This window comes from Callospermophilus lateralis, chromosome 7 (assembly GCF_048772815.1).
Source record: "Callospermophilus lateralis isolate mCalLat2 chromosome 7, mCalLat2.hap1, whole genome shotgun sequence".
NCBI classification, from domain to species: Eukaryota; Metazoa; Chordata; class Mammalia; order Rodentia; family Sciuridae; genus Callospermophilus; species Callospermophilus lateralis.
The window spans coordinates 53,968,152-53,981,299 of record NC_135311.1 but is presented as its reverse complement, the minus strand read 5'-3'; the positions used below and the strand labels follow the sequence as shown (position 1 = coordinate 53,981,299).

The following is a 13,148-nucleotide window of genomic DNA, read 5'->3' as shown; positions in this document are numbered from 1 at the left end:
CAGGGAGTAGCTTGGCTGGGTTTCTCTGGCTCTAGGTTTTTCAGTGCCCATCTTCAAGGTTTCAGCCAGGGCTACACACCTTGAGGCTCTGCTGGGGGTGGAGGTACTTCCAAGCTCACCATGTTGCCATTGTCAGGCCTCAGTGGCTGGAAGCCTCAGTTCCTTATCACATTGGCCTTTCTACTGGCTGCCGTGTTGGGAGTATCTTCCCAACATGGTAGCTGGCTTCCCTTATAATCAGTGATGAGAAAGGAGGGGGTTGGGAGTGGAAGGGGTGGGGGGTGCAGAGAAAGAGAGAGAGAGAGAGAGAGAGAATGAGCAAGCATGTACATTTAAGATGGAAATTGCTCTTTTTTGTCACTTCTGCCATATCCTGTTGGTCACACATACCAACCCTGGTAGAGTGTTGTAGAGATCCCACAAATCTGTGCCTGCCAAGAGTCAAGGATCAGTCTTAGAGATTAGCTGTCCCTGTGTTGGTGACAAGAATTCCCATTTCTTTCCAAAGAGTACCATAAACTTAATAACAGAACCTCAGGATTTGATTATTTGATGGTGATCCTAACCAGACCTCCTTCCATCAGACCACGAACTTGTAGACTGTTTTACATAGCCTTTGAGCTAAGAACTTTTTGTTGTTGTTGTTTGTTTGTTTGTTTTTTACAATTTTCAAAGGCAAGTAGAGACAAAACAAAAGAAAAACAAAGAATATGCATCAGAGGCCTGACATTTTAGGCCTGCAAAGACTGAAATATTTATTATCTGGCTTTTACAGAAAACATTTCCCAACTCCCACTTTAGGATAAAAATAATATTGTAGATGTGGTTATCTCTATTGACATAACAATGGGTTTGTAGTAATCGATAAGACCCTTAACTTCCACTGCCTTGTTATATGTATGTCAATATATATTGTTCATATTACTCCTCTTAGAAAATGTATCCTAATTTAGTACCCATCCTTATAGTCTCCATCTCAATGATCACCTTCCTCCTCCCTCCTTCCCACCCCTCCTATCCTCGAAATGCTGGTAGCCTTCAAGACATGCTTTCCTTCATCCTCCACACCAGTCATATCATGACATCAATAGATGATCTTGTCTCCATTTCCTCTGTCCCTGTCCTCATTCAGATCCTCTTTGCAGTAAATGGGTTTTTCTGGCTCTGGTCTTAGCTCTTCCGTGGCAATAATACATGAGGGAGGACAGACTGGCAAATTGAACAGCCGTGTGAATGACCATGTGTGCTAGTTATTTGTTCTCCATAAATTGCTTCTTTTGAATTCCATGAAGTTAGAGTTACTGTGGATGACGTTTGGTTATATTCTTTCCTTTTCAGGTTATGAAAACCAGGCTAGCTGTGGGCAAAACTGGACAATACTCTGGAATATATGACTGTGCAAAGAAGATTTTGAAACATGAAGGCTTTGGAGCTTTTTACAAAGGCTATGTTCCCAATTTATTAGGCATCATACCTTATGCAGGCATAGATCTTGCTGTGTATGAGGTACGTTTACAACTGTGTTTTGAATCTGCAAATGTAATCATTATTGCTCTTAATGCTAGAATTTCACTTTATGTAAAGTAGGTATATATCAGACAGCAGCTTCTGACCTGACCGTGTTATTCTAGAATGTGTCCTTTGATCTTTTTTTTTAAGTACCTTGAATATGAAACTCACGATTATTGGTCATTTTCATATTAGATTTTCTTGTGAATTATTTTTGTTAACAAAGAGAGTGGACTCAGATTCAGATATAGTTGTTCAGCTTAGAAGATGATATAAGGGGTTTTCCTGGGGAAAAAAGGAGAGAAAAATAAGCAAAAATGTCACATTTGCTTTGATTTGTTAAGAAGGGACATTGATGAAGCCAAGTGACCAGTGTGGGTAATATAATACAGATGCATCTGTTGTACTACAGACAATTCAGAATACAAACCTTGAATCAGCCCTGCTACCTAAATCACTTGATTATTTATGAATTTAAGAAACATTTATTTATTGAATACATACTATGTGCAAGCTGCTGGGTTAGATACTGGATCCTGGTGATTTAAAGGACTCAGTGTCTGCCGTTAAGAAATTGAAGGTCTGGCTGGTGTGGTGGTGCATGCCTGTAATCCCAGTGACTTGGGAGGCTCAATTAGTAGGATCACAAGTTCAAGACCAGTCTTGGCAGCTTAGTGAGATCCTGTCTCAAAGTAAAAATAGAAAGTGCTGGTATGTAACTTGGTAGATTCAATCTCTAGTACCACCACCATCACCACCACAACAAACCCAACAAACAAACGAACATACAAACTGAAGGTCTGATGGGGGGACATAGATAAGCTTACAGCTAAAGCACAGTGGTTAGTTAGTTGTGTTATGACAGACATAAGCCAGGGCACATTAGGAGGAGACCCAATCTATAGCTGAGGGGAGAGGTGGGGATGTGTAAAGAAAGCTTTTTTAGAGGACTTTGCCACTTCTTAATTTTAACAACTTTATTGCGATACCATATATTGCACCCACTTAAAGCATTATAATTCAAAAACTTTGGGTATGTTACATCATTATTAACTTTTAAAAATTATGATAACGTGACATCAAATTCACCATTTCAACAGTTTTAAATGTTCAATTCAGTGACATTAGTCATATTCACAGTATTTGTGGAGCCTTCATCACTGCGTATTTCTAAAACTTTTTTTATCAGGCTAAATAGAGAGTTTTAATTATTAAGCAGTAAACTCCCTGCCCCACCTTCCCTTCACTCTCTAGTAACCTCTACTCCACTTTCTGTCTTATGAATTTGTATACTCCAGAGGTTTTGTAAGTGAAATCATACAATCTTGTCTTTTTACATCTGGCTTATTTCACTTGGCATATGTCTTCAAGATTCCTTCATGCTGCAGCATGTGTCAGAACTTCATTATTTTTACTGAATAAATAATATTCCATTGTATGTACATACAATTATCCACCATATAGGAATGTTTGGGACAATGAAGGACACATGTGATGGTGGTCCCACAAGATTATAATGGAGCTGAAAAATTCCTGTTGCCCAGTGATGTCACAGGCATCTTAACAGCATTAGTGTGAGGAACTACTCACGTGCTGCAGTGATGCTGGTGCAAACAATCCTATCCTGCTGCTAGTTGTATGAAAGTATAGCACATACAATTATGTACAACATGTAATACTCAGTAATGGTGATAAATGACTATGTCACAGATTTATGTACTTACTGTATTCTACTATTTATTGTTACTTTAGAGTGTACTCCTACTTTTTAGAATTTTTTTTATTTTTTTTTACTTTTTTTATTGGTTGTTCAAAACATTACAAAGCTCTTGACATATCATATTTCATACATTAGATTCAAGTGGGTTATGAACTCCCATTTTTACCCCAGATACAGATTGCAGAATCACATCGGTTACACATCCACATTTTTACATAATGCCCTATTAGTAACTGTTGTATTCTGCTACCTTTCCTATCCTCTACTATCCCCCCTCCTCTCCCCTCCCATCTTCTCCCTCTACCCCATCTACTGTAATTCATTTCTCTCCTTGTTTATTTTCCCATTCCCCTCACAACCTCTTATATGTAATTTTGTATAACAATGAGGGTCTCCCTCCATTTCCATGCAATTTCCCTTTTCTCTCTCTTTCCCTCCCACCTCATGTCTCTGTTTAATGTTAATCTTTTCTTTCTGCTCTTCCTCCCTGCTCTGTTCTTGGTTGCTCTCATCATATCAAAGAAGACATTTGGTATTTGTTTTTTAGGTTGGCTAGCTTCACTAAGCATAATCTGCTCTAGTGCCATCCATTTCCCTGCAAATTCCATGATTTTTTCATTTTTAGTGCTGCGTAATACTCCATGGTATATAAATGCCACATTTTTTTTATCCATTCATCTATTGAAGGGCATCTGGGTTGGTTCCACAGTCTAGCTATTGTGAATTGTGCTGCTAGTTTGTTCTTTTTAGATATACATAACAGTAGAGTGTATTTTGACATATTATACATATATGGTATATTCCTATTTTTTAAAAATGTCTAATGATCTGGGCAGCAGCTCTGGAAGCTGAGGCAGGAGGACTACAAGCTCAAAGCCAGCCTCAGCAACTTAGTGAGGCTCTAAGCAACTCAGTGAAATCCTGTCTCTAAGTAAAACATAAAAAAGGGCTGAAATATGGCTCATTGGTTAAGCCTCCCTTGGGTTCAATCCCTGGTAGTCCCCCCAAAAAAAATATCTACTGTAATGTAGTATATTATGTTGTATCAGCAGTAGCCCTATACATCTCATAATTTAAAAAAAAATATTGTATTAATTATTGGTGGACCTTTATTTATTTATTTATTTATATTTGGGTGCCAGGGATTGAACTCAGGGGCACTTGACTACTGAGCCATATCCCCAGTCCTATTTTGTATTTTATCAGCGACAGGGTCTTACTGAGTTGCTTAGCACCTGGCTAAACTGCTGAGGCTGGTTTTGAACTCGCCATCCTCCTGCCTCCCCGAGCTGCTGGGATTACAGGTGTGGTCACGGCGCCCAGCCCCTTTATTTATTTTTATATGGTACTAAGAATTGAACCCATTGCCTCACACATGCTATGCAAGTGCTCCACCACTGAGCCCCAGCCCCAGTCCGACATCTCATCTTTGTGAATCTCTTGATTACCTCATTTCCTCTGGTGTTTGATTTAATCTAATATTGTTTAGTTCATCTTGGCCCTGGGAGAAATACGCTGCATCATACGTATGCACCCTATGGCCTGCGTGTGAAGCAGGCCACACTACCTAGGTTTGTGCAAGTGCATTCCACAGTGCTCACATGACAGTGAAACACCTGGGGGAACGCATTTCTCAGGTGTCCTCATCATTCAGCAGCACACGACTTCATCTTTTTCCATTCTTTTGCTTTTAGCTTATGTGTGTTCTTATATTTAACATGAGCCTCTTGTAGATAGGATATGGTTGATCCTATGTGTTGTATCATTCAGTGATTTATATCTTTTAATGAAGACCTTTAATCCATTACATTGAAAGCAGTTACTGATAGAACTTGCTATTGCCATTTTGTTTACTGTTTTCTGTTTGTCTTATAGATTTTTTGTTCCTCCTTTCCTTTCTTATTACCTTTTTTGGTGTTAATTTTTTTGTAGTGACATGTTTTAATTCTCATTTCCTTCTGTGTCTATACTGTAAATATTAGTTTTGTGGTTACTATTGCAATTACATAAAACACATTAAGGCTGTAACAATCTCTTTTAAACTAATTGCAACTTAACTCCAATCTTATATGAAAGCTCTAGTCCTCTACGTCTCTGACTTCCTCCGTCCACTTTGTTATTAATGACACAAATTACTTCTCTTTATATTGTATGCCCATGAACAGATTTATAATTACTTTTTATGCTTTTGTTTTTTAATCTTCTATACCAGAGCTTGAAGCTATTTACATCCTTCAGTACAATTCTACAGTATTTTATAATTTATATTCACCTTTACCAAGGGTTGATATTTTCCTATGGTTTTGTCTTGCTGTTTATTGTCCTTTTCTTTCCACTTTTCTTTCCTTCTTTCCCTTTAGCATTTCTTGTAGGGCAGGTCTAGTGGTGATAAACTGATAAACAGCTTTCATATATCTAGGAAGCTCTTAATATCTCCTTCATATTTATAGAAAAGGTTTGCCAACATAGTATTCTTGGTTGACACATTTTTATTTTAGCACTTCAAATATAACATATCACTTCCTTTTAGCCTGCAAGGTTTCCCTTAAGAAATCTTATGATAATCTTACAGGATTAAAAACCAAATGATTTGTACTAGTTATATACCATATTAGCATAAATTTTATGCCTAAAATATTTTATGTTGAAAGAGCTAATTAATTCATATATTTAATACAACTTATCCTGGGTATTGCCTTCTAATGAAATACAGGGGCCTCGAGTAACAGGGAAGAGAAGATGGCTCTGGATCAGTACACCTGATTCTGAGCCCTTTTTAAAAAAATCTCCTTTGGAATACATTATTACTAAGATCAGAATAATAGATCCATGTCAGAGTTTCTATAAGGACCAAATGAAATAATGAAAGTGTCAAGAGTGTAAACTTAGATATAAGTAGTGTTATAATGTTTTTATTAGTATTTACCATAAGAAATATTCTTTGGATCCTACAACATTTGGTGTGTTATTGATCTTCAGGTTTGTTTTAAAAGAAGATGAACAACCAGGGCATACCTCTCATATACTGAATCTCCAGTTGCTCTCTGTAGAGCTGCTGCCTCCTGCCACGACTGTTGCTCCCAGGAACGTGTGCCCCCTCTCACAGACAATGGCAGTCTCTTATGAAGATGAGAATAGTTGTGGAAATGCTTGCCTAGAGTGAAAGTGGTTGTCAAGTTTGTTGTTCATTATTTTTATTCTTTTCTCCATTTCTGGGACAGCTCTTAAAGTCCCATTGGCTGGATAATTTTGCAAAGGACTCTGTAAACCCTGGTGTCATGGTGTTGCTGGGATGTGGTGCCTTATCCAGCACCTGTGGCCAGCTGGCCAGCTACCCCTTGGCTTTGGTGAGGACTCGCATGCAAGCCCAAGGTAAATTTATTTATTTATTTTTAAATTGGTGCATCTCAGTTATATAGATTGATGTTGGCATATTTGCACAAACATAAAAACACAATATGATCAGTTTCACTATCCAATATCCCATCACCTTCTTCTCTTCCCTTCTCTAATGGTCACTGTTCTGCTTCCATGGTATCCTCTTTTTCTCAGTCTTTTCCCTTTAGCTTCCTGCATATGAGGGAATCTTTGAATCTGACTTATTTTGCTCAACATTGCTCTCTAGTATCATTAATTTTCTACAAAATGACATAATTTTATTCTTCTTTATGGCTGAATAAAACTACATTGTGTTTACATATCACATTTTCTTTATTTTTTCATCTCTTGATACATCTAGGCTGATTCTATAACTTGAGTTGTGATGAAGTAAACATTCATGTATCTTTAAAGTATGCTGACTTTATCTTTTGGATAATTACCAACAAGTCATATAGTTGGATCATATGGTAGTTATATTTAAAGTATTTCACCTATTTTTCTAATAGTTGCAAAGTTTCTGCTCTTAGGGCTTTGATTCATTTTGAGTTTACTTTTGTCCAGGGCAAGAGATGAGAATTTAATTTCATTCTTCTACATATGGATATCCAGTTTTCTAAGCATTGATTACTAAGGAGGCTGTCTTTTTTCTTTCCGATGTATGTTTGGAGCTCCTTTGTCAAGAATCAGATAATTGTAGCTGTGTGGGCTTGTCTCTGCATCTTCTATTAAGAACATAATAGGTATTTTGATGGGAATTGCATTGCATCTGTATATTTTGATACTCTGACCATTTTAACAACATTAATTCTGCCTATCCGTGAACATGAGATGTCCTTATATCTTTTAGTGTTTCCTTCAATTTTTTTGTTTAGTGCTCTATAATTTTTATTATAAAGGTTTTTCACCTCTGAATGTGAGTTTTAGATTAATACCAATAAAAAGTGCTGTATCAGTCACATGCTTTTGGAACTTCAATTTAATTGAAACAGCTGAGTGTAGTTTTAAGAGAATTTCTCAAATTTTCCCCCCATTATTGTCTCCTTAAGTTTCCTCTTTGGAAGTTCTTTAGTATCTCCCACTTCATAAAATTTTAATGTCGTAGATACACCAAATTTACATGTATGATTTATATATAAACAGAATAAGATTATTTTCTTTGGACTGTTTTAATGTCATATGTAAAGTACATGTGTATGCATGATTTATATTTAAACAGAATAAGATTTATTTTCTTTTTACTCTGTTGAATATATGGTGTAAGAATATAAGTTTTGGTATCTACAAGGGTTTCAGTTTATATCCTTGCCCTAAATCTTTTTGGGTTTCCATTTTCTTTTTCTTTTTTTTTTAAAGAGAATCATGTTTTTTTCCAGTTGTTGATGAGTCTTTATTTTATCTATCTATCTATCTACCTACCTATCTATCTATCTATTTATATGTGGTGCTGAGAATCGAACTCAGTGCCTCACACGTGCAAGGCAGGCAAGCACTCTACTGCTGAGCTACAACTCCAGCCCCTGGTTTTCCATTTTCTATTTTGTGAATGGGCATGAAAAGAATTAGTAGCAATATATGTAGGGCACATGGCACTTGTTAAATTTTTCGTAAATAGTGATTACAATTGTTTGTTGTTAGTGCTGCTTGGACCTCACAATCTTTGAACTGGGATTCTTCCTCACTGTGTCACTAGCTCCTTTCTTCACTTTGATTATACTATACTGTCCTGGTTCTTCTGCCCACTCATTGATTATTCTCTCCTTACTATTTTCTGGCTTTTATAACTACACTCCCTCTATCAAAGTATGCATTTAGTACCTTTCTTTTACCTTTTTCCCTGTTCAATCTCATCCACTGTTAATTTCTTTGAATAGTGCACCCTGGGCATCTACAACTCCATCCCCAACCTCTTTTCCAAGTGCATCCATCTCTCATTCACAAGCAGTGGATCATTAATTGAAAAATACTTCTTGAGCCATTGCAGGGTGCTAGACACTGCTGGATGCTAAATTAGAGCACTCAACAGGTAAAATGTGCTTCCTGCCATTGTAGAGTGGAGCAGACACACATCCAGAAAGTGAACAACCTTTATAAATTACCTCCCCTTTGTTAGGGGAGCACAGAGCAAAGGCTATAACATAACTCCAGCTGGTGACTGGAAAGACATGTGGGAGTTGGCTGGGCAGAGGCAGATAGAATGGATTAGGAAAGAGCATCTCAGCCTGAGGAAAAGCATTGTGAAGTTAATGGGGCAGGAGCAAAGGCAGCACCTTGGAGTAGTTGAGAACCAATCATGTGATTGCAAAGAACAATGCAAAGTAGTAAACTAAATGTTTTTGAGTATTCTCTCATTTAACCATTGTAATCATTTAGGGGACCTTGGCACTGACATTACCCACATTTTGCAGATTAGTAACTGGGACAAAGATAGGAACTTCTAGAAAGTTATAGATTTGGTAAATAGTGGCACTAGAATTTAAACCCAGGCATCAAACCATTGCCTAATGAGCTTACCCCTCCTGTCTGCTAGTTCCAGCACAGACCTTTGCGTGGCTGCCATGTTTGTGGTTTCCAAAGTGAGGTCTGACCATCTTACATCTGCTCAGACATCTTTGTAACTCTTCAATGTCTTCAGAGTAAATTCCAAATTTCTTAGTGGGAACCCCAAAGCCTTTAGTCATTTGTCCCACTATATTTTTAGCTTCATCTGCATTTTCCTACCCCTACCTTGACCATTTCAGCCTCTTGGTACCACCTGTATAATGACCACATCCTACAATTGTCTGTGGCCCCTAACATATGTTGGTTCCTACCCTTGTCTTTGTTGTGCAGCAAAACAGGTTTCCTTCCATCCTTTGCTATCCTAATTTTCAAGGATCAAGTCCCTTATGTTTTCTTAAGCTTCTCAAAGTTTCTCTTTACTTCTCCCACTGGACAAAATGTAACTGTTTGCTGTGCAGTGCTTGGCTAATGAGGGAGTAGGAGGTGATAGAGTATTGAGGTGGAAAGCATATGGCTTTAGAGTCAACCAACCCACGGATCTACCACTTGCTAGCTAAGTGTACAGATTTTTTTAATGTTCCAAGCCCATTTATAAAATGGATGTGTTTACCTTGTAGAGTTAGCAAGAAAAGTAATTAACCCAATGCCTAGAGCATAGTAATTATTCAGTAAAGAACTCTTATTGCCATCATTATGATAGGACACTCACTGACATGTACCTTAGAAAGGATAATTTTAAAAGGTGTTTTATTTTTATCTTTTTCTTTCATCATATTCTAAATACGATTCTGAATCCTAGTTGTTTATTGTAATATAAACATGCTTAAATACTAAATTAGCCTTGTTTGTTTGTTTGTTTTTATAATTTTCTAGCCATGGTAGAAGGAGCCTCTCAGCTGAACATGGTTGGCCTCTTTCGAAGAATAATTTCTAAAGAAGGAGTACCAGGACTTTACAGAGGCATCACCCCAAACTTCATGAAGGTGCTCCCTGCTGTAGGCATCAGTTATGTTGTGTATGAAAATATGAAGCAAACTTTAGGAGTAACTCAGAAATGACAAGTTGAAGTTTTTGCTTTAGCATGCTTATGGAAATTCTCAATTATCTCTAAGTGATTTCTACAATTGTGATGAATCTCTGGCAAAAGAAGCAGTATATGTATTTTTTTTCACAGAAGAATATCAGTGATTGCTAAATTGTTTGGGCTCAATTTTATGTATACAAAATATTAAAAGTCATAGTTTTATTAAGTTTTGAGAAAGCCACAAAATTGAACTTTGTGTTTTCTGATTAGTCCTTCTGCAGATCTGTGCCCTGAATCCTAAATCTGAATATGTACTCACTTGAGCTAAATTTGTTTTGCATGGTAGAATTATAAATCACTAATCTTCATTCTGGTTGATTCAAATTTATGCTAATTCCTTTATTCCTAAATGTCTTTTAGAAATGATCAGAAAACCTTATGACTTATATTTTTTTTACATTTTAGATGTCTTTATAGACTTAAACTTTTCTCATAGAACCATTAATAGAAAATCATTGTATTTGCAGTGTATTTTATAGCATTTAAATAAATATAGGGTTTGTTTGCCAATCTTTCTTTCAGAAAGAAATCAGAGTAGAAATGGACATGAGTGGCAGAATGTGTAAGGAGGAGCAATGAAATAATATTTATTTCAGTAGGCACATTTCCATTTTACTTACACTGTTATTTGGTTCCTGGGATTATACTCTGATTGTCATATAAAACTGTTAAATTATCAACAGGAAACAATTTATTTGAAAGATTCTATTTATTCTGTCTTAGCATTGAAAAACATCAGGGAGACAAATGCATTTTTCTTATACCAGTTTCTGAAGAGCATCTCTATTTTGTTTCTCCTTTGTTTTCTATTTTTTCAATCAGATTCTGTTTATCAGGAAGGCTTCCTGGGACCATTGTTAGTAATCTGGAATTTCTTAATGACATGAAGTGAGTTGATCAAGGGTCAATGACATGCTCATTTCCTCTTTACTGCTAAATATTTTTGAACCAGCCATTCTCAGTTTGGGTAGCACAAAGCTAAAAGAACAGTACATATTCATATTAGTATGTATTAATCTTACATATGAGATACTTATATTTAAGTAAAAGACAATTTATAAGCATTTACATCCATATTTTCATTTGGAACATGGTAGAAAGTTTTAGGAACACGATGGAAAACTTAATTTATAATATTGGTAACATTCTAAAATCTTACTAAAGCCATTTTTTGTAGTCAACTTTTATGATTTGTGTGATTAGAAGTTGGAGTTATTTTTAATATTTTTTCATTGAGTTCCTAGACCCACTTGATTTCTAGTAATTTCTGTTATAAATTGACAACACTTTCATGAAAATCTAGTGAAATAATAGGTCTTTATGTTATTTGAATCTACCTCTTTTATTATTTGAACCAAAGAGAAAGATGGACTTGTGTTTGTGTGACAAACTCTAAAATACAGTTTATTTACATATGCCTGATAAATGTCTCAATATTTTCATACTGTACTATAAGTATGGCACTCTGTCTTCAGGTTTATTTGTACTTTTGAGTGATACATAGAATGATAATATTAAGGTACATGATTAGTTCTTTTTTACTCATAAAACTGTGGAAATGAATGGTTTCATTATCCTTTTTGATATTTCAAGTTGGTGAAAAATATGAAAATATTTATACTTTTGTGAATTTGAATTGTTCCATGTTGAACATTTGTAAGGTATGAATGGTAAGATACCTGCACATCTTGTATCTTTTGAAAAAATGATTTTGTATCTTTTGGAAAAAGCCCCCAGTTAAAGATAGCTTATTTTTGACAGTACTGCATTTTACTTTCCATTTATATTAAAAAAATGTTTATATTTAACATGACTTGTTTCCTAATTTTTAAAATAATTTATAAATAAAGCAAAAATTATCTGTGTCAAAGAGTTTATATCCATGGCTGTGGTTTGAATAATGATTTTCACATGGGGCACTATATTGTCATTTTAAATATTTTCACCTTTCCTGAGCAAGCATAGTAGTTATTGTCTATATCATGCATTTTGCCATAACATGATTTTTTTTTTACATCCAAACCTCTCATTCATCAGTTAGAGTTATAGGAGGGATGAGACTGTTCACTGTGCCAAGAGGAATCGAGGTCACAGGTTAAGCTTGGCCCAGCTATATGTGGGGTGTGTGTTGAAATCTTGACCAAAATAAATAAATAAATAAACAAACAAACAAATAAATAAATAAATAATCTAGGTTTACTGGTAAGTCATTTTAAAATGCAAATTAACAAGGAAGTAAAAAAAAAAATTCTATTTAGAATAAGACTGTAGAGAAAGTCTGCATTCCAACCCCAGTGCTATTCAGACTCCAGAAATCATGTCTTCCTCTGCTCTATTGAACATGCTGCCAAATTTGTTTGTAGCCCGTTCGTCTTCTCTTCCCATCAAGAGAGAAGCACATGATCAGGGATTCATACAGTAATTCGTTCATAGTGTGGCATGGTTTCCTCATCCCTGAACAGAAATTTTGCCAGCCCCTTTGTCCTCAGGGAATTCTTTATTGGAGAAGAGCACCCAAAGAGCATTGATAGCGGGTGCCAGCATCCTTCCTCTGGCTCCTTTGCCTCATTCCCCTGGGAAAAGCGCTGGCGACTGGAGCGAGGGCCAAAGCTCTGGGGTGCAACCCCAGCCCCTTGGCTCATTCCTGTCCCCTGGTCCCCTCAGGACGGGGCTGAGCTTCTGCTCTCCAGCCACACACAGTGTGAATGAAAGCAGGTTCACAGCCCGCTGGGAATTCAGGCGGGAGGCAGGTGGGCGGTGAATGCTGGATTGCTTCTGAGCTCTGAGCTCGGGCAGTTCAGGCTTTGCTCCTTCATACTAACTCATTGTTTCTTTCGGTGAATATTCATCACCTACTGTGTGCCAGCCACTCTTAGGGATTGAGGTCCAGCACTGAGTAAATGTGAGTAAATGACCCAGCATCTCTGGTCCTGGAGGTTATTTAGTAGGGAGAGA

General features: G+C 36.6%; 1 protein-coding gene across 1 annotated transcript in view; it reads left to right on the top strand.

Moving 5' to 3' along the window:
• The window catches only part of Slc25a24 (solute carrier family 25 member 24), a 47,804-nt gene extending 35,741 nt beyond the window's left edge, over positions 1-12,063 (top strand). The window contains exons 8-10 of the mRNA XM_076861721.1: positions 1,339-1,506; positions 6,451-6,601; positions 9,983-12,063. Coding sequence (XP_076717836.1) covers positions 1,339-1,506; positions 6,451-6,601; positions 9,983-10,167 — 504 coding nt within the window. The 3' untranslated portion in view covers positions 10,168-12,063. The remainder of the gene's footprint in view (positions 1-1,338; positions 1,507-6,450; positions 6,602-9,982) is intronic.
• Positions 12,064-13,148: the final 1,085 nt, after the last annotated feature.